The sequence below is a fragment of the Manis pentadactyla genome, chromosome 1, assembly GCF_030020395.1.
Source record: "Manis pentadactyla isolate mManPen7 chromosome 1, mManPen7.hap1, whole genome shotgun sequence".
NCBI lineage: Eukaryota > Metazoa > Chordata > Mammalia > Pholidota > Manidae > Manis > Manis pentadactyla.
In genome coordinates, this window is record NC_080019.1 from 195421897 (window position 1) to 195444661 (window position 22765).

The window sequence follows — 22765 nt, forward strand, 5'->3', positions numbered from 1 at the left end:
CGGTGAGGCCTCCCCTGGCGTGGCGCTCAGGGAGGAGCGAAGCTGTTGGGGGGCACCGCGGCGTGTCCCTGCGGCGGCAGCCTCAGCTGTACAGCCCCTCGGCGCCGGCACTCCGCCCCGAGGCGCGGTGGGAAACCTGCAGCCGCCTAGGCGCGCCCCACCTCCCTCCCCCGCCGCGGGGATGCCTCCCAGTCGAAGAACAGCACCGTCCGCGCGGAGGCCTGCCCTTTAAGCCCGCGCCCCGGAAGCGGTAACGCGGATGCGCCGGGACCGGAAGTGGGGCGGGCGGCCGGCTCCGGAGCTGCCTCGGCGGCGGGGCGGGCTGGCGTCGCTGTCGCGGCCGGGTGGCGGCTCAGGCTCGGACTGGCCCGGCGCGGCCTCGGGGCTGCCCATGGGGCGCAGGGGGCCGGGCCGGTGACGCCGGACGCCCATGGACGCCGCTGAGGAGCCGCTGCCGCCGGTGGTCTACACCATGGAGAACAAGCCCATCGTCACCTGTGAGTGCCCGCGGGCGCCGGCCCGGCGGCTTCCTGGAGTGGAGGTGTGGCTGGGCGTCTGCCCCGGGGCGCCCTCCGACGCGCTACCGCGACTCCCGGGCAGCTTCGGCCGCAGTTTGAAGCGTCCGGGACGCGCCCCGGAGCCGCGGGCGAGGAACGGGGGCCGCCGTGCGCGCCTCAGCCCGGGGCTGGGAAGCCGACCTTCCCGCTCGGATCGGGCTGCTTCCGGGCGTGCTGGGCTCTGCCGGCCGGCCGGGGTTCGCGCTCCGGGCAGCTTCCCCCGGCGACAGCCGCGAGTCCGTTGACGCCGGCTCCTGTGCACAGGCACCGGCAGTGCAGCCCTGCGCGCCGGGCTCGGTCCGCGCTGCTCTGCGATTGGCTGCAGGGAAGTCCCTTCCCAGCGGAGGCTGCCCGGAGGCGAGCTGCTCGCCCACTGCGGCCCCGCTCTCGAGTCCACGCTCTGGTCAGCCGGACTGCTTGCTGCCTCTTGGTTTGGGGCGTCGGTGTTTGTGTGTGAGCCACATTTCTACACGCGCAAACGAATTGTTTTTCTGCTACAGAAAAAAGTCTCCCCTGATTTAAAGAATTGTAACTTCAGAATGAAATACTTTAAAAATACTGAGCTCTCGTGGGAAGTGTTAATGTTGGTTGAAATCTTGATGACTTTCCGAGAAGTATTTCAAACTATTAGGGTTTTTGACCTTTGACAGTAAGTATTCTGTATCTTGTATCAGATGGTCTTCCGTGCTTTGAAAGGAAGCAGAATCTGGGCCCCTGGGCCATAGGCCTGGAGCACTCTCCCGTGTTTGCTCTCTTTTAATGGGCACACTCCTTGTATGCTCCTTCTTGTGAGATCCCTGAGAAATTGTGTATTTAAAGTTTGGTGCTTCATCTTCAGATGATAAACTCTCTTAGGGAAATGGACAGTGTCTCATCTAAATTTGGACATTTGCATAGTTGAGCAAAAGCTGTTTTCTTTTTCCCCTCAGAATACTGAAAGTCAACTGAAAGTCTTACTCAGGATTCTCCACTTCATTCCCAGAGGACAGGTGCCTGCAGAGCTGGTCTGGAGGCCTGCAGCTTCCAGGTGCTTTCTGAATCCTCAGGCAAGAGGAGCCATGCTCTCCATTTTAGGTTTCAGTGTCTTCCAGATCCTGGAACTTCCCCCCAGGTGCCCTGCACATTGTGAGTGCTGAATAAATACTGCCTCTCGGGCATCCACATATCTAAATATATTTCATACCTCTTAGCTTATACTTCAATATAGTATGTTTCTGTAGACATTTGTACAAGCATAAGTTTCTTAAGACAAAGTTCCTTAAGCTCTGTGGAATTCAGCTGGGGCTAAATGGGTCAATTGTTACCCCTGGTGTCAGTGTTTGAGGTATGAGTTCAATGTTCAGTTTCATATGCACATGCATGACAGACAGTTCGAGGACAGCTTTCTTTCCTACAGGTTTATTATAATAAGTATATTGGTGGAGGCCCCTTCTGTGTTTAAAGGCCAGTCGATGTGTTATCTCTGCTGGCAGTTTCTCTGTCTTAAAAGGCACAACCTTTCATTATTGGAGTCTCAGAAAAGAAGGTGGCTTCAGTACACTTTGAGAGAAAGCTTGAAAAATGAAAAAGATCACTTTAAAAGTTAAAGATTCTTTAACCTTTAGAAAGGGTGACTTCGTAGTTCACACTTAAGTTAGATGTTAGTATCTCGGGCTGAAGTTTTGGTAAGCACTCGTTGTGCTTTCACTTCATACTTCGTCTCGTTCCATTCTTTCAGCTGCACCTGCTTGAGTGCAGAGGCTGGTTTAAGTGGTGCAGCCAGCCGCAGTCAGAAACTTGGTTCAAAAGAATCCACCCAGAGGCTCCACATTCCTCAGACTTTTTATCTCATGCACAAGTTCTGGGTGTTCAACATTTTTGTTCTCAGAAAGTCTGTTTACATCTTCACCTTGAATTCTTACCTAACCATTGCACCCCTCTGAGGTCTGTGTTCATTTTATTTATTGATTTACCCTGTGTTCATTGTAAAACGAAAGCAGGTTTTATGGTTGTTTTCGTTTTTTTTTCATAGAATTTATAACATTTTATTTTAAGTGAAAATGACTTCTATGTCATTTTTAAGAATGTAGAATGAAAGTGGTTCAGGTAAATCTGGGAACTGTTTATATGTGGCCATGAGAAGAATGGAAAGTCCCCAGAGATTAGGGGTAAACAATATTTTATTGCTTGAAAAACTTGCTCAGTTACTTTAATAGTATTCTGAAACTACCTCAAAGTTTTGATGGCCTTCAGTCCGTAATTAAGAGTTTCCATTGGCCTCTGGTGTGGAGTGACCACCTTAGCAGGGGATCCTCCAAGCCCAAGATTGGTTAGGCTTGTAGAGGCTGGAGAGTGGACCTGAAGTGCACAGGGGTGCCAGCTGGACCGTTGGTGTTACTAATGTGATGACCTTGGGTGATGAATTCCCTAATCAGAGCAATTTGAATAACTGTAGTATAATTTATTAATCATGAAAAATGCACAGTGAAACTGAAACAAATCCAGCAGATCCATTTGATCTAAATTCAAATTTTAGCTTAGATTTTTTGTTTTCAACCATCCGGTCAGTACTTTAGGATAACTACTTAGGTTTCTGATCCAGGAGTATGATGGGGAATTTATGTTCCTTTTCTGGCCATCTCGTTCTGTAGTCCAGGTTATTGTGATTCCACTGGTTTGTGGCTTGTCTTTGTTGATGCTCAGCATCATACCTAAAATAGCCCACCCACATGGAATTGTATAGTGCCTGAAAAATAACAATTTTCCGTCCCAGTGATCTGTTCTCATGAGTCATGTCTTATATTGCTATTTACTTTTTCTGAGTGGGGGTTCAGATCTGACATTATAAATTTTGAAAGGGGGAAAAAGGCAACAAATATGAGCAGATCTGTAGTGCTTTGCACCTGGTTGGAGTTTGTTTCTTTTTCCCCTGTAGGTTAAAGTTTCTAAATTTGCATGTGGTAACTTCCACCAATTCCGATGCTTGTGATTTAACCACTCATTTTCATTACTGGAAAAATAACTTAAAAGTGTCTCTTTTTAAAAAAAATTGCACAGAAATGCAGGTCTTGGTCCATATTGAATTCTTAAACCAATAGTGAATCAGCAGTTGAGAAGGAGAAAAACATTTCTCATAGGAACCTTCAGTTGTGCCATGGGGCATATTTGGAGGGCAGGGACTGAAGGCAGCCTGGATGTGCTGACCTCTCCTTGTGTGGGGTTCCAAACAGGCCTGATGTGCACCCTTAGGCTGTTAAATAAACTCTTCCTCACTTGTGAAACACTGATAATGACAGTACCTATCTATGGGTTAATGGGGGGTTAAAAGAATGAATATGTGTAAGGTACTCAGAAGAGTGATCATCATGCAAAACTGTGTTAGCTCCTAAGGGGAGATTCCTGAACCTCCTCTGTTTATGGTACCTTTAGTGTCTCTGTGATTTTTATTTATTTATTTATTAAGGTATCATTGATACACACTCTTACTAAGGTTTCCCAAGAAAAACAATGTGGTTATTACATTCACCCTTATTATTGAGCGCCCCTCCCCACTCCGTACCCCATTGCAGTCACTGTCCATCAGTGTAGTAAGATGCCACAGAGTCCCTGTTTGTCTGAGCTACACTGTCTTCCTCATGACCCCCCAACACCATGTGCACAAATCATGATACTCCACAGTCCCCTTCTCCCTCCCTCTCCACCCGCCCTACCCCCCTTCCACCCCTCCCCTTTAGTAACCACTAGGCCCTTCTTGGAGTCTGAGTCTGCTGCTATTTTGTTCCTTCAATTTTGCTTCATTGTTATACTCCACAAATGAGGGAAATCATTTGGTACTTGTCTTTCTCCACCTGGCTTATTTCACTGAGCATAATACCCTCTAGCTCCATCCATGTTGTTGCAAATGGTAGGATTTGTTTCTTTCTTATGGCTGAATAGAATTCCATTGTGTATATGTACCACATCTTTATCCATTCATTAACTGATGGACACTTAGGTTGCTTCTATATCTTGGCTATTGTAAGTAGTGCTGTGGTAAACATAGGGGTGCATATGTCTTTTTGAATCTGAGAAGTTGTTTTCTTTTCGTAAGTTCCTAGGAGTGGAATTACCAGGTCAAATGGTATTTCTATTTTTAGTTTCTGTGATTTTTTTCATGACTCTTGGTTAAAAGGAATACTTAATGATTCCATTAATTAAGTAGCTAGGTCCAGATAATTTTATTAAATAAGTATATGTCTTAACAGTAGCTGTTTGAAAAAATAATACACGTAAATTGTAGGAAAAAAGTTATTTCATTTTTAAATGACCACAATAACATACTAATGTTGCACATGTTGGACACTTCACAACTTCTCTAACATGGGAATCAGATTGGACACTGCCATCCTCTTTGATTTTTGTGTGTGTGCTTGCCTTTTATCACAGCAACTACCATTTTGTGGTGATAATGTTGTCATTGAAAGGAATGTAGCACGATCCAGTGTTGAAACTGTGAATACTTCAAGTGGGGTCCAGTACATCTTCAGCATTGCTGTTCCCTCATAAATTTAAAATACCCTGGGGGGCCTCTGGGTTTGATGTGGTATGGAAAAGCACCTGCGTACACATTTTGGGAACCCATGTTATTAGCCTAACTCTAGGTGGATTTGAAATGATGGTTTCGAACTGAAAAGCTTCCTTTTCTATTTGAACTTAGCTCACATGAGTCATTTACAAAGTGTGTTTCTGAAATTTCTAGTAAATTGGAATTTGGTTTATCCAAGTGAAATTCAAGGGTCTGATTTTTTATTGTGAAGCACCAGTGAATCTCTGACATAATCAAATATGGCAGATATGAGCCAGCCTCTCCTTAGAAAGGAACTGCCAACTGGATGGTGTGGCGCACACACTGAGACAGGAAGGGCTGAGCTGGGCATCTTTTAGTGGAATTGCAGATGACTGGCTGAAGAAGTTTTTGTCCAAAATAATGCTTTTTGCCACCTGATAGAGTATCCTTGCACATGCACTGCATGACAGTGTGTGTGGCCTCACAGAGGCTCATGTGCTGATCTTCCGTGCCTGGTGGCTTCAGATTTAGGTGGCACCCCAGGGGTGGCAGAAGACGGCTCTGCTCAAGTACTGTTACGCCTGTCTTCCCAAACAGCCTCCCCCTCATTGGCCCCCGTGCCTCTCTCCCCTCCTTAGACTCACCTGTCCTTCCATCTTCCTCCCTTCCATCCTCACCGCGTCTTTCCTCGTAACACGAATTTTGAATGTGTTCACTGTATTTTGGTCTTAGAGAATATTTGGTTTTAAATTAAAAATTGATGATTTTAGGGTCAGTCATGACTCCTCATTTCCTCTCAAATTGACCTTGAGTCTATTAGCAAACACTGTTTCATCTTTGACTCATACCTGGAGTTCACCTGCTTCTCCCCGCCTGTACTGCTGCTCCCTCGGACTCCCCCTTCACCTCCGCCTGGGTCTGCTCCAGGGGCCCCCCACCTGGCCTCCTACTGCACCTGCACCTGCTGATGCTCATCTTCTGTGGGGTTCAGGGCCATCCCCCTGAAAGAGAAGTAATTCCTCAGCTCAGCTCCCTCCAGGGGCTGACCATCTTCTCTGCATAGCATTCACAGACCTTTCCGTGGGCAAAAAGATCCTCCCTGACGTGCAGCCCCCAGGTCCCCACCGTGGCTTCCTGGCTGTGCCCTGACCACCTGCAGCCACACCCACTCTTCCCTTGGTGCATCAGTGCTTCCCTGTTGGTCCCCTCCCTCCCTCTGGTGACTCTCAAAGGCCACCTCCCACTCTCTACTGCTGTTTGGCACCCTGTTGATTTTATTCATCTTTGCTCAGAACCCCCTGACATTTGTCTTTTGTCTTTCTCCACCCCTGACTCTGGCTACTTGCAAATCTAGAATGTGCAGAACCGCAAGAATTTTACATGTTTTGTTCGTTGCACTGTTTGAGGTGCCTAGAGCAGTGGTTGGCACAGAGTGGGTGCTCAGTAATTATTTGTTGAATAGATTAAATAAATGAATAAGCATTTCTTTAAGGGAAAAACTGCACCGTGCCACTTAATGCTCTATAAGTTAGAAGGTTTTGATGACATAACGTTATTTTCTTCAAGCATTCGTTTTTATCAAGACAGCTTTGTAGGAAATTCTTGGAACTTGAATCCTGCCCTCTCAGACTTGTTTTTAGGTAAACTGCTATGCACTTAGGTTTTTTGATGCTGGAACATTCCCTGGAGTTTTTGAATCTCAGAAACATGTTATTCCAGTCGAAGAACTCCAGCTAACTGGTCAGCCAAGGACCGTGTCCTTCGCAGTCATGGTCAGGTGTGCGTTCTTTACTACAACCAGAGAGATTTACTCCCAGACCACAGCATTCTTGGGTCACTGATGGGACTTCTGAGGCAGAGCATTAGGCTTGAGGGATTATCACCTGGCATGTGGATGAAGCCTTGAAGAAGATACATCTGTAACTTTTCCAAACTGAACTTAATCTTTAAAAATGCTTAAATAAAAGGAATATGTTTTTATTATAAAGAGTGGAGTCCAGAAGTGGACTTGCTGGGTTGAAAGATGGGAGCGGCTAAGTTTGAAAGTGGCCTCTGGATGGTGGGAGGCTGGGCTCCTAGTTATGTTCCCCTGGGGGGCAGGATCTTCTTTTTCACTTTGCCAGTCTGAGGGATGGGGAAGAACTATCACTGTTTTTTTTAAATAGCTTTACTGAGCTCTAACCTACGCACTGTGGCATTTGTCCATTGTCAGTGTACAGCTCTTGGGAAGTTTTAGAGTTGTGCGGCCGTCACCATAATGCAGTTAGAGCACGTGCCCTTCACCCTGAGAAGTTCCCTTGCACTTGGCATTTGATGCCTGCTTCTACCCCCAGGCATAGGCATCTGCTGATCTGCTTTCTGTCTCTATCAATCTGTGTTTTCTAGACATCTCACAGAAATGAAACTGTGGCGTTTGTGGTCTGTGTTTGGCTTCTTTCACCCACAGTGTTTTGGGGGTTACACAGTTGTGCCACTGACTGCTGGCCGACCACATCTTGTTTGTCATTCATCAGTTGATTGTTACTTGGATTGTTTCTGGTGTCTGGCTGCTGTGAATAAGGCTGCTGTGGACATTTGCATGCATATCTTTGAGCAGAGGTGTTTTTATTTTTCATGGGAAGATTTTTAGGAACAGAATTCCTGTGTTGTGTGATAACCTTGTGTCTTGCTTTTGAAGAAACTGCTAAATGGCTTTCCAGTGTGGTTGTGCTGCTTAGCGTTCCCCACCAGCAATGCTGAGGGCCCTGGTTCTGCACACGTGTTCACTCATACTTGTCTATGTTATTCTAGTTTCCTAGTGGGTGTGAATTGGTGCCGATTTGTGTTTTAATTTGTATTTCCCTGCTGACTCGTGATGTTGAGCATCCTGCTTATTCTTCTTAGTCATTTGTGTATCTTCTTTAGTGAACTGTTCATTCAAAACTTTTGCCCATTTTAAATTTCAGTTAGCACTGATTTGTAAGATCTCATTATGTTTTCTGCATATGTGTCCTTTATTAGATAACATGATTTTCACATATTTTCTCCTAATCATTGACTGTCCTTTAATTTCCCTAGTGTGTCTTTTGAAGTGCAGACATTTTTAATTTTGAAGACCAGTCATCAGTTTTTCTCTTACGGGTTTGCTTTTGGTATATCATCCCTAAGCAGGCTTCATCCAGCCCAAGGTCGTCCTTGTTGTTTGGGTATGCACATACCTGATGATTGAAGTTCTTTTTGTATGTTTATTGGTGATGGGACCTCTTCTGAATTACCTGTTCAGCTTTGTTCACTTTGACATTGAAGAAGTATAGCCAAAAACATGTCTAAAACATGAATTGGAGTAGCAGTAGGAAACAATTGTGCATTCTGTTTTTTGTATTTTATGCCATGTGTATTAATTTTCTAGAGCTGCTGTAACAAATGCTCAGAAACTTGGTGACTTAAAATAACAGAAATGTATCTATGCTCTCAGTCTAGAGACCAGAAGCTGAAAATCTAGGTGTGGGCAGGGCTGTGCCCCTTCCTGAGGCTCTAGGGTAGGGGCCTTCCTGCCTCTTCCGCTCCTAGAAACCCTCAGCAGTCCGTGGCTTGTGACCACATCACTCCAGTCTCGGTATCCGCTCCTCGTGGCCTCCTCTGCCCCTGGGTTTTCTCTTCTGTCTCTGATCAGGACACATGTCAGATTTAGAGCCCACACGGATGGTCTGAGATGATCTCATTTGCGATCCTAAACTTAATTACACCTACAAAGACCCTTTTGCACATAAAGCTCCATTCATAGGTTCTGGGGGTCAGGATGTGACAACTGTTGGGGGGCCCCATCCATTGCCTACACCACGCATATGCACTGGGATCCTGGCACCGACTGGCCAGCCTCCGTCAAGCGTCTTGGGTTTTATATTGCTGCTTTTTTCTTTGGAGATTTGTCCTCACTGAACTCTTGACCAGAGGAATGGTTCTTGGCATCTGGGATTTGGGGCTCTCGATGTTGATACAAGGTGGGATGATGTCTTGGAAAAAGAGGAGCGCTTTTTTGTAATTGCCCCTTCCTTCATTTTTTTCTCCCCAGGGAAATAAATGCCTTTACTTGGCTTTTTGTGCTTGATCAACATGATTTTTTGTTTCTTAGTATCATTTAGGCCCTTGTTTGCAAAATTAAGAAAAAAACGAGCAGAGAGATTATGAAGACACTGACAATAGGTTTAGACCTCGGTTTGACAAGGGACCATTGTATTTTGGAAATTTTTCTTATTTTTAACATATCTGTTTAGCATTTAAAAGTCATTATAATAAGTTCCAGAGCTGTGATTTTAGGTAGAGCCTTGGAGTTGAGAATAACCTCCTTTGGGTAGTGATTTTTACTAAATTTGTAGTTCACCATTTATGGGCACTTTGAGTTCAGCTGGATCAGTTGGGAAGTTTCTGAGCACCCAGGTGAACAATAGGAAGGCCCATCACAGGTCATTTAAAGCTGAAGGCCTGAGGGCCAGTTGTGCTGGGCCTGGCCAGGGCCCCTGGTGTAGCACAGAGAGGTCCAGCATTAGGGTGGCTGGCCCCTCCTCTACCATGACTTCCCAAGGGACTCAGACACCTTCTGCCCACCGGGAAGGGGGCTTGTCCCTAGAATTATCCCTCAGAGAAAGCCTTTGCTATAGAGTTAGAAAAGATGAAGACATCACTTCTTTTAGTTCAGTAATCTAAGAATGGAGTAAGTCAGCTACATTAGAAACTTTTAGTAGAATCTGACTCATTCTGAAGTTGAATTCATGTTCTGAGGACCTGTTTTGACACCAGCACTGCCATTACTTCTGCTGTAGGATGGCCTGTTCTCTGGGGGCCCTGGGCTGTCCAGGGTAGACTATGAAGGAGTAGGTGAGGTTCACCAATAGTGAGTATGTACTCAGCATCTGTGACATGCCAGGCTCTGTTGCAGATGCTCAGGTGGCATTGTGAGCTTACATTCTAGCAAGAGAAAATACACAATACACATAAGCAGTAAATTATATAATAGGGGATAAGTACTATGGAAACTTGTAGATATGTATAAGAGTAGACTCTCACGCAGTTTCAACATTTGGGTATACTGGCTAATCTTGCTTCTCTATTCCCTGATTCCCTCCAATCCTATGTTACTTTGAAGCAAATCCCAGGCATGATTTATCTCTAAGTGTGTGTGTTATGGACTGAATGTGTTCTCCCTGCCTCACTCCCCATTTCACTTGTTGAAGCCCTAAACCCCCTTGTGCTGGTATTTGGAGATGGGGCTTTCGGGAGGGAATCAGGATTAGATTAGGCCATGAGGGCGAAGCCCTCGTGAGTTGGACCTCATTGAAAGTGATGTTTGAACAAGGACTTTAAGGAGGTGAGGGGGAAATCTTGGAAGAAAGCAGTTTGGGAACCCGTCTCTCCAAGAGCCACAGGACAGGGGCGTGGCTGGAGCTGCTCCTCTCTTCTTGAACTGCAAGTGCTGTGATTCAAACTGCTACAACCAACCTACATTTTCTTTATTTAAAAGCAAAGAAGCCATTAAAGGCTGATTCTTAAGTGTTCTTGTATTAAGATGCATTTATCTGATTTTTTTCTGTTTAAACTCTTCAGTGTTAAGCCCAGTCTGGTCTCTCAGTGCTAGAGGAGGTGACTGTGGTCCCTGGGGTTTCAGGTGTTTACTCACACTCCTTAGCGCACAGGGCCTGTGAGCATCTTGGCATGCTAAATTATCTTTCCATTGAAAGAGGAAACGAATTTGGGACTTTCTGTCTTGTGACTAGTCTCTGTATATTGGTTGTGGCTCTTCTGTGAACTCCCACGGTGTAAAACTTGATGAATGCTGACATATTATGCTTTTTTCTCTTTGATCACAACTACTGGTCATAGTAACTTATATAGACTGGGGCCTGGGGAAGTGAGAAAGCAGAGTGGGAGTGAGCCACGTGTATGTCATAGTGAGAGTCTGAGGAAAGCTAGATGGAATGGGCGTCACATGAAAGCCAGCGAAGTGGCAGGGTAGACTGACTGGTGACCAAAATAACCTGTCATTTTAGCAGAGGATCTGTGACAACTGACAGCCAAGCAAAGGCGACCCCCACCGTGTGGAGTGTAGGGGTTACTTTCTTTAACCTTGGCCTCTGCCATGTGAAGCTGTGGGGGTATCATGTGCCTTCTCAGCAGTGTGCTTTCCGGTGATGGTGGGGCAGGCTTGTGCAGAGACACGGGTGCTCCGTGGCCAGTTGTTTGAGGGGAAACCTTGCTGCCTGCTTGTGGTATCTGGATAATGGTATCTGGATCTTCTTGTTCTTCCTCATTAACCTTCATTGCCCGCCCCACCCCCAAATGTGAAGGCCTTTCAGGGGCAGGTTCTCTGGAGAGCTGCCTGGGGGTGTCCATATCCCTTGGTCATGCACTTGTTAGTTTTCCCCATGAAAGAGCTGCCAGTTTGAAGCACTAATTAATTTACATTACCACATTGACATTATACATAAATTACTGCAAATACAGTTTACACATTATTGAATAGGCTGAAATGACTTCCCAGTTTGTGACCTTGGGCTTTTTTATCATCCATTTGAAAGTCTGTTGTGCCAAAAGCTGTTAAGCAGAAACTAATTAATGTATGGTCTGTGGCTGGCCAACCCTTCTTAGGGTTAAAGACAGCCCTCTTAAAATACTTATTTTCAAATAGGAGGGAACTGCCTAATCATGAGTTGTTGCTTGCTTTGGTTAATAGCATGTGTAAACAATGGCTGTTCCTGCAAATGTTCTAGAAAGCAAATTTGTTCGAAAAATTATATATTTCCTTTGACTTTTTGTTGAAAAGTAGACTCAGAATCTCTTGCTTGAAAGGGTCTGGAAATAGGTCATCTGGTCCTCATCCAGCCACCCCACTGCTGTGTCATGTAGGTCTAGAGTCCCAGCTAGAAGATTGTCGGATGGGGGACACCTCTCCCCTCCAAGTGCAAGTTCCTCTGCCTTACACCAAACGCTTCCTTAGGCTGAGCTGCCATCCACCCTGTCCTCCCCCATCAGTGCTGTGGAGAGCATGTGGAGCCCTGCCAGAGAAGCCTGGCCATTTTAAATGCAGGCATTGCCCATGAGATGGCAGGAGGTAGCCATCTTGTCAGGCTAGAACAGTCTCGATGTCTTCAACACGTTAAGATAATGAGAGTTACGTTTTGCTGGAAAATTTACTGTTTTCCTTTATGAAGATTATACTAAAGAATTTGAAGAAAAATTATACTGTCTGAGTATCAGCAAATATTTAAAATATTTAAGATCTTTTATCCAACATAAATTATCAAATAAAAATAGTGGTCTTGAAAATGTATGGTATCAAGTACTAGGAAAGCTGTTTATCAGCTGTACATTGGCTGGACAGTTTGTTTTTCTTTGCCTCTCTCTCATGGTTGTAGCTTCTGTATCCTTTGGTGCTTTTGTGTTGGGACCGTCGCAGCTCAGTGTGTGTGAGGATTGGTAACAGTGGAGAGCAGATGCAGGAGTGTCTACCGTTGGTGGAAGGCCTTCTGGAACCTGTATACTCAGCTAGCAGTATCTGTAACAGCCACTGCAGATTAATCAGCAAACAATGAAGTAAAGAAATAGAGGAGCAGAACAGTAGGAAAGACCGTGAGGCTGGAGCCAGGCTGCCTTCAGGATAATCAGCCAGCTTTGGTGCTCATTAACAGGGTGATGTCGGGCCAGTTAGCGAGGGTCTCAGCGCCTGGGTCTCCATACAGGCAGTGTGGCACTCTCTCCTGGGGCTGGGATGAGGGCTCAGGGGATTTACAGTTGGGGCAAAGTGCCAGTGGGGTGCCAGTCCCATGTGCTGTGAATGGACAGGAAACAGATGCCTGTTACTTTTTGCCCCCCACCTGTCCCAGCCCCACTGTAGCTCAGCAAGACCTGTGTCATCAGGTCAAAGGTATTACGTAGGTTTTGTTTGGTTTTGTTTTTTTTCAAATTAAATGATTTAATTTTCCCTTTTAAGTTTCTGATCTACTTTTTATAGTTGTGTTAGGCAGAAAGAAGATGTGAGCGGGATGAAAAGAAGGTGGGGCCCACCAAGAACTCAGGCAGTTAATCAGATAAAGCCAGAGAGCCAGAGAGGGCTCACAGAGATTGCCCTCTGCAATGTGAGTTCATTCCACATGCTCTGAATCTGGGATGACCTTGAGATTTGCTCTGGCTAATGCAGGTGAGATAGGGCAGAGACATGGGACAAGCGTCATGATTACCTTCTCCTGCGTATGATGAAAAACACCAAGATATACACAGTATGGTAAGAACAGGAGGGACTCCATCTTAAAGCTAAGATTCCATTTCAAAAACCAGGGAGTTAGGGGATTCTGGGGAAAAGATGGCGGTGTAGGAAGGCAAGGCAAAAACCTCCTCCCAAAATCACAGAGAAACCGGTAACAGCAAATACAACTAAACCTGCAAACAACCTGTGGACTGCAAAACTGACTCCCTACATCTTAGAAGAAGAGAAGACTCTACAGAAAAGGTTTAAGTGACAAAGCTACGATCTGGTGGGACCCAAGCCCTCCTCCGCAATCCAGGCCCACAGGCTGGAGGGAGAAGAATGGATCAGGGAGGGAGTAGAAGCCCAGGACCACTGAGCACCTGGCCCTGGAGATCTGCTCCTGGAACACGAGCCCACGTTGCATGGTGCCCTGGTGATTGGTGGGGCTGGACAACAGAAATGGGTGGAACACTCAGGGAGGCTGAGATCCCAGCCACCTGTGGAGAACAGACACTCTCAGGAAAAAGCAAAGCAGGCAGTTTGAAAGACTTCCCAGCAGTGAGAAGGGCACCAGAGGGGGAAGGAATGCACAGTGCTTTGTGTTTAAGAGAAAGGCCAGGTGGACAGTGCCTCCTCAGCTTGCCCTCAGCGCAACAGTTTGGGAGCCCTCAGGAGCTTCAGATGCTCCTTCACCTTCACTGCCAAAACAGTCCCAAGTCACTGTGAGATGTGGCCTGCTGGCCAGCAGTGCAATCAGACTTTGCTCCCAGCTTTCTCAGCTCTATTTTGGGCCAACCAGGGAGCTGCGTGCGGGGGCCATCCCCCGGAGCTCTTTCCTTCTGGCAGGCACCTGTCCTGCTGGCCAGTGGTCCCTGCCATCACAGCAGGCTGGACAGAGGGTGGCTTTACCTGCGGCAGCTCCAGGAGCAGAGCACCAAGGCTCCTCCCTGCATGCGCATGGTCTAGTCCTAGGAGCTCTTTCCTCCCAGCAGGCCACATGGGGGTGGCTGTGCCCACAGCAACTTGAGAGGCGCAGTTCTGTGTATTCTTCCTGCTTGTGTGATCAGCCGAAGGCCCACACAACCCACCTGAAATCACATCACCACAAGCCAGACAGAAAGGTACCCTGTCCACTACATGCCAATGGCTGGGGCTCCCACACAGTAAGTTGAGCTTCCAGGCACCTGTAGGGTGCCTCCTACAAAAAGCTATTACTCTATAGGAAACACTGAAAAAATGAAGAGGCAGAAAAATTTTGTCCAAACAAAACTACAAGACAAAACTACAAGACCGAAAGAGTGCTGAGTGAAACTGAATTCACCAATCTTCTTGATAAAGACTTCAAAGAAAAGTCATAAACATGCTTATGAATCTACAGAAAAATACTCAAGGTCTCAGGGAGGACCTCAACAAAAAGATTCCAGACCTCCAAGAAAGTCACTCAGAACTGAAGAATACAGTATCTGAAATGAAAAAATAGAGGGAATTAATAGCAGGCTTACACAGGTTGAAGAAGTTGTAGGTGATTGGAAATTAGGGAGCAAGAAAACAAGCTGAAAAACAGAAAAAAGGATCTCTAGGAATGAAGGAATATTAAGAGAGCTGTGTGACTAATCCAAATGGAACAATATTCACATTATAGGGGTACCAGAAAAAGAAGAGAGAGACAAAGGGATACAAAGTCTCTTTAAGGAAATAATTGTTGAAAACTTCCCCAATTTGGGGAAGGAAATAGATGCTCAGGCCTTGGAAGCACAGAGATCTCCTGACAAAAGGAACAGTAGGAAGACAACACCAAGACAGTAATTATTAAAATGGCAAAGATCAAGGACAAGGAGAGAGCATTTAAAACAGCCAGAGAGAGAGAGAGAAAAGATTACTTATAAAGGAAACTCCATCAGGCTATCAGCAAACTTCTCAGCAGAAACTTAACAGAAGGGAATGGTGTGATATATTTAATGCAATGAAACAGAAGGGCCTCCAACCAAGAATACTCTACCCAGAAGATTATCATTTAAATTTGAAGTAGGGATTAAACAATTTTCAGGTAAACAAAAGTTGAAGGACTTCACCACTGAGTCATCCCTACAGGATATGTTAAAGTGACTGCTCTAGATGGAAATGCTCCTAAGGCTAATAAATAGCTGTCACCAGAGAAAATTAACCCACAGTAAAAGTAGTAAACCAATTAATTACCAAGTAAGTACAAAATTAAATCAACCACTCGCAAAATCAGTCAAGGACTACACAAAAAGTGCAGAATATGATACCTAATATATAAAGTGTGGAGGAGGAAGAGGAAGAAGGGGGAAAAACAATACCTTTAGACTGTGTTTGAAATAGAGTAATCAGCGGTTTAAGATAGACTGTTAGATAGTAAGGAAGCTATCCTGGAACCTTTGGTAACCACAAATCTAAAGCCTACAGTGACAATAAGCACATACCTATCAATAATCAAGCACCCTAAATGTAAATGGATTGAATACACCAATCAAAAGACATAGAGTGGCAGAATGAAAAGACAAGACCCATCTATATGCTGCCTACAGGAGACTCACTTCAAACCCAAAGACATACACAGACGAAAAGTGAAGGGATAGAAAAAAATATTTCATGCAAATAATAGGGAGAAAAAAGCAGGAGTTTCAGACAAAATAGACTTCAAAACAGAGAAAGTAACATAAGACAAAGAAGGACATTACATAATGATAAAGGGTCAGTCCAGCAAGAGGATATAAGCACTATAAATACCTATACACCCAATATAGGAGCACCGAAGTATGTAAAACAAATACTAACAGAATTAAAGGGGGAAATAGACTGCAACGCATTCATTTTGGGGGACTTCAACACACCACTCACTCAAAAGGACAGATCAGCCAGACAGAAAATAAGTAAGGAGACAGAGACACTGAACAACACATTAGAACAGACGGATATAATAGACATCTACAGAACACTCTACCCAAAACCAGCAGGAATCACATTCTTCTCAAGTGCACATGGAACATTTTCAAGAATAGATCCCATACTAGGCCACAAGAGGAACCTCAATGAATTCAGAAGGATTGAAATTGCACCAACCAGCTTCTCAGACCATGAAGGCATGAAACTAGAAATAAATTACACAAAGAAAAAGCCCACAAATCCATGGAGGCTTAACAACATGCTCCTAAATAACCAATGGATCAATGACCAAATTAAAACAAATCAGGCAATATATGGAGACAAATGTAAACAACAACTCAACAGCCCAAAACCTGTGGGATGCCGTGAAGACAGTTCCAAGAGGAAAGTACATAGCAATACAGGCCTACCTCAAGAAAGAAGAGCAATCCCAAATAAACAGTCTAAATTCACAATTAATGAAACTAGGAAAAGAATAAATGATACTCAAAGTCAGTGGAAGGAGGTCTATAACAAAGATAAGAGCAGAAAGAAATAAAATTGAGAAGAGTAAAGCAAAAGAAAGAATCAATAAACCAGGAGCTGGTTCTTTGAGAAAATAAAATAAATAAACCCCAGGTTACACTTATCAAGAAAGAGAGTGTACACACATAAGCAGAATCAGAAACGAGAAAGGAACAATCACAATGGACACCACAGAAATAAAAAGAATTATTAGAGAATGCTATGAAAAATTATATGCCAATAAATTGGGCAACCTAGAAGAAATGGACTTTCTAGAAAAATCCAGCCTTCCAAGACTGACATAGGAAGAAACAGAAAACCCGTACATACCAATTACCAGCAATGAAATCAAATTGGTAATCAAAAAACTACCCAAGAACAAATTGCCAAACCCAGATGGCTTCATGTCTGAATTTTATCAAGCATTTAAAGAAGAGCTAATACCCATCCTCTTCAAAGTTTTCCAAAAAGTAGTAGAGAAGAGAATACTTCCAAACTCATTCTGTGAGGCCAGCATCACTCTAATACCAAAATCAGACAAGAACACCACACAAAAAGAAAATTATAGACCAGTATCCCTGATGAACATAGATGCAAAAATCCTCAACAAAATATTAGCAAACTGAGTTCAAAAGTACATAAAAAAGATCATCCATCATGACCAAGTGGGATTTATTCCAGGGATGCAAGGATGGTACAATATTCCTAAGTCAATCAGTATCATACATCAACAAAAAGAAGGACAAAAATCATGTGATCCTCTCAATAAATGCTGAAAAGCATTTGATGAAATTCAACATCCATTCATGATAAAAGCTCTCAACAAAATAGGTGTAGAAGGTCCATACCTCATCATAATAAAGACCATATATGACAAATGCACAGTCAACGTCATACTTAAGAGTGAAAAGTTGAAAACTTTTCCTCTAAGATCAGGAACAAGGCAAGGATGTCCCCTGTCATCACTTTTATTCAACATAGTGCTGGAGGTCCTAGCCATAGCAGTCAGACAACACAAAGAAATAAAAGGCACCCAGATTGGTAAGGAAGAAAAACTGTCACTGTTTGCAGGCATCATGATACTGTACATAGAAAACCCTAAAGAATCCACCAAAAAACTACTAGAACTAATAACTGAATTCAGCAAAGTTGCAGGATACAAAGTTAATACTCAGAAATCTGTTACATTCCTATATATTAACAATGAATCAGCAGAAAGAAAAATCAGGAAAACAATTCCATTTGCAGTTGCATCAAAAAGACTAAAATACCTAAGAGTAAACCTAACCAAGGAGTTGACCTTTGCTCTGAAAACTATAGGACACTCATGAGAGAACTTAAAGAAGACACCAATAAATGGAAATCTATCCATGCTCATGGATAGGAAAAATTAATATTGTCAAAATGGCCACCTTGCCCAAAGCAATCTACAGATTCAGTGCAATCCCTATCAAAATACCAACAGCAGAGGAGGAGCCAAGATGGCGGCGTGAGTAGAGCAGTGGAAATCTCCTCCAAAAACCATGTATATTTTTGAAAATACAACAAATACAACTATTCCTAAAAGAGAGACCAGAGGATACAGTACAACAGCCAGGCTACATCTACACCTGTGAGAACTCGGCATCTCATGAAGGGGTTAAGATACAAGCCGTGGCCCAGCGGGACCTGAGCACACCGCCCATCCCAGCTCCCCGGCGGGAGGAGAGGAGTCGGAGCGGGGAGGGAGTGGAAGCCCAGAACTGCTAAATAACCAGCCCTAGTAATCCACACTGGGAGCGCAGACACACATTGCATGGTGTGCTGGATATTAGGGAAACAAAAAAGTAAAGTCTGCTAGTGGGTCCCTGCAGCTGGCTCCCCTGGGACAAAAGAAAAGCGAGTGCTTTTGACAGTCTTAAAGGGACAGGGGCCTCACAGCTGGACGGAATCGTCCCAGCACACTCAGCAGCTGGGAATTCGGAGGAACTTTGGGTGCCCCAGCCCCCTGGGTGGCAGTGCACCCCTGAGGCCCCTCACGGCGATAAGCAGCCTGCTGTTCATTCCCCCTCCACCGCAGCCCCACCACAGCAGTCGAGCAGCCTGAGAGTGGGGCACCGTTCTCGCAGGAGAGCACAGCCGGTGCGCCTGCATCTCCCCACAGGGCTCTGAGCTGCCCCGAGGGCTGCTCCCAGTGTGCAGGGAACCGACACAGGCAGCGGAGAGGGGCAGGGCAACCAGCAAGCAGGAAGGGACCTTGTTCTCCCAGATAACACACATGCTACCTGCCTATGACTACCTCTATTGCCATGAAAAGGCAGAAGAATTTGGTCCAGTCCAGAATCACCCAGACAACCCTCGAGAGAGGAGGGCCTGGGGAGACAGATATAACAAATCTTCCTGAAAAAGAATTCAAAATAAAGGTCATAAACATGCAGATGGACCTGCAGAGAAAGATGCAAGAGCTAAAGGATTGAGTTAGGAGGGAGAATACAAAAATAAAACAATCTCTGGAAGGACTTAAGAGCAGACTGGATGAGGTGCAAGAGACCATTAATGGAATAGAAATCAGAGAACAGGAATACAGAAGCTGAGGCAGAGAGAGATAAAAGGATCTCCAAGAATGAAAGAATATTAAGAGAACTGTGTGACCAATCCAAATGGAATAATATTCGCATTATAGGGGCACCAGAAGAAGAAGAGAGAAAAAAATGAATAGAAAGTGTCTTTGAAGAAATAATTGCTGAAAACTTCCCCAAACTGGGTGAGGAAATAGTCTCTCAGACCATGGAAGCCCACAGATCTCCCAACACAAGGAACCCAAGGAGGACAACACCAAGACACATAATAATTAAAATGGCAAAGACCAAAGACAAGGACAGAGTATTAAAGGCAGCTAGAGAGAGAAAAAAGGTCATCTACAAAGGAAAACCCATCAGGCTAGCATCAGACTTCTCAGCAGAAACCTTACAGGCCAGAAGAGAATGGCATGAAAAATTTAATGCAATGAAACAGAAGGGCCTTGAACCAAGGATACTGTATCCAGCACGATTATCATTCAAATATGAAGGAGGGATTAAACAATTCCCAGACAAGCAAAAGTTGAGGGAATTTGCCTCCCACAAACCACCTCTACAGGGTATTTTAGAGGGACTGCTCTAGATGGAAGCACTCCTAAGGCTAAGTAGATGTCACCAGAGAAAATAAAATCACACCAAAGGAAGCAGACCAACCAAATACTAACTAAAGGCAAAAAAATAAACTATTCACAAGAGCAGTCAAAGGAAACGCAAAAGAGTACAGAATAAAACACCTAACATATTAAGAATGAAGGAGGAGGATTAAGAAGGGAGAAAAATAAAGAACCATCAGACTGTGTTTATAATAGCTTAATAAGCGAGTTGAGTTAGACGGTCAGATAGTAAAGAAGCTACCCTGAATCTTTGGTAACCATGAATCTAAAGCCTGCAATGGCAATAAGTACATATCTTTTAATAATCACCCTAAATGTGAATGGACTGAATGCACCAATCAAAAGACACAGAGTGATAGAATGGATAAAAAAGCAAGACCCATCTATATGCTGCTTACAAGAAACTCACCTCAAACCCAAAGACATACACAGACTAAAAGTCAAGGGATGGAAAAAGATATTTCATGCAAACAACAGGGAGAAAAAAGCAGGTGTTGCAATACTAGTATCAGACAAAATAGACTTCAAAACAAAGAAAGTAACAAGAGATAAAGAAGGGCATTACATAATGATAAAGGCCTCAGTCCAACAAGAGGATATAACCATTATAAACATATATGCACCCAATACAGGAGCACCAATATATGTGAAACAAATACTAACAGAATTAAAGGAGGAAATAGAATGCAATGCATTCATTTTGGGAGACTTTAACACACCACTCACTCCAAAGGACAGATCCACCAGTCAGAAAATAAGTAAGGACACAGAGGCACTGAACAACACACTACAACAATGGACCTAATAGACATCTATAGAACTGTACATCCAGAAGCAGCAGGATACACATTCTTTTCAAGTGCACATGGAACATTCTCTAGAATAGATCACATACTAGGCCACAAAAAGAGCTTCAGTAAATTCCAAAAGATTGAAATCCTACCAACTAACTTTTCAGACCACAAAGATATAAAACTAGAAATAAATTGTACAAAGAAAGCAAAAAGGCTCACAAACACAAACAGAAATTAAAACAGAGATGAAGCAATATATGGAGACAAATGTCAATAACAACACAAAGCCCCAACTTCTATGGGACGCAGCGAAGGCAGTTCTAAGAGGAAAGTATATAGCAGTCCAGGTCTATTTAAAGAAGGAAGAACAATCCCAAATGAATAGTCTAAAGTCACAATTATAGAAACTGGAAAAAAGAACAAATGAGGCCCAAAGTCAGCAGAAGGAGGGACATAATAAAGATCAGAGAAGAAATTAATGAAATTGAGAAGAATAAAACAATAGAAAAAAATCAATGAAACCAAGAGCTAGTTCTTTGAGAAAATAAACAAAATAGATAACCCCCTAGCCACACTTGTTAAGAGAAAAAGAGGATCTACACACATCAACAGAATCAGAAATGAGAAAGGAAAAATCACGACAACCCCCACAGAAATACAAAAAATTATTAGAGAATACTATGAGAATCTATATACTAACAAGCTGGAAAACCTAGAAGAAATGGACAACTTCCTAGAAAAATACAACCTTCCAAGACAGACCAAGGAAGAAACAGAAAATCTAAACAGACCAATTACCAGCAACGAAATTGAATCGGTAATAAAAAACCTACCCAAGAGCAAAACCCCTGGGCCAAATGGATTCACCTCTGAATTTTATCGGGCATATAGAGAAGACATAATGCCCATTCTCCTTAAAGTTTTCCAAAAAATAGAAGGGGAGGGAATACTTCCAAACTCATTCGATGAAGCTAGCATCACTCTAATACCCAAACCAGGCAAAGACCCCACAAAAAAAGAAAATTACAGACCAATATCCCTGATGAACATAGATGCAAAAATACTCAACAAAATATTAGCAAACCGAGTTCAAAAATTCGGTTTTTGATCACGTGGGATTCATCTCAGAGATGCAAGGATGGTACAACAACATTCGAAAATCCATCAACATCATCCACCACATCAACAAAAAGAAGGACAAAAATCACATGATCATCTCAGATGCTGAAAAAGCATTTGACAAAATTCAACATCCATTCATGATAAAAACTCTCAACAAAATGGGTATAGAGGGCAAGTACCTCAACATAATACAGGCCATATATGACAAACCCACAGCCAACATCATACTTAACAGCAAGATGCTGGAAGCTTTTCCTCTAAGATCGGGAACAAGACAGGGATGCCCACTCTGCCCACTGTTAATCAACATAGTACTGGAGGTCCTAGCCACAGCAATCAGACAAAACAACGAAATACAAGGCATCAAGATTGGTAAAGAAGTCAAACTGTCATTATTTGCAGATGACATGATATTGTACATAAAAAACCCTGAAGACTCCATTCCAAAACTACTAGAACTAATATTGGAATTCAGCAAAGTTGCAGGATACAAAATTAACACAGAAATCTGTGGCATTCCTGTACACTAATGATGAACTAGCAGAAAGAGAAATCAGGAAAACAATTCCATTCACAATTGCATCAAAAAGAATAAAATACCTAGGAATAAACCTAACCAAAGAAGTGAAAGACCTATACCCTGAAAACTACAAGACACTTTTAAGAGAAATTAAAGAGGACACTAACAAATGGAAAATCATCCCATGCTCTTGACTAGGAAGAATTAATATTGTCAAAATGGCCATCTTGCCTAAAGTAATCTACAGATTCAATGCAATCCCTATCAAAATACCAACAGCATTCTTCAACGAACTGGAACAAATAGTTTTAAAATTCATATGGAAGCACAAAAGACCCTGAATAGCCAAAGCAATCCTGAGAAGGAAGAATAAGGCAGGGGGAATCTCACTCCCCAACTTTAAGCTCTACTACAAAGCCACAGTAATCAAGACAATTTGGTACTGG

General features: G+C 43.7%; 1 protein-coding gene across 3 annotated transcripts in view; it reads left to right on the forward strand.

Annotated features, from left to right (window-relative positions):
• The first annotated feature begins 244 nt into the window (after positions 1 to 244).
• TRAPPC10 (trafficking protein particle complex subunit 10) overlaps positions 245 to 22765 on the forward strand; it is a 109161-nt gene continuing 86640 nt past the window's right edge. The window contains exon 1 of one of the 3 annotated variants that reach the window (XM_036912006.2): positions 245 to 497. In XM_036912006.2, coding sequence (XP_036767901.2) covers positions 431 to 497 — 67 coding nt within the window. In that variant the 5' untranslated portion in view covers positions 245 to 430. The remainder of the gene's footprint in view (positions 498 to 22765) is intronic. The other 2 variants (XM_057505111.1, XM_036912005.2) reach the window with 2 other exon arrangements.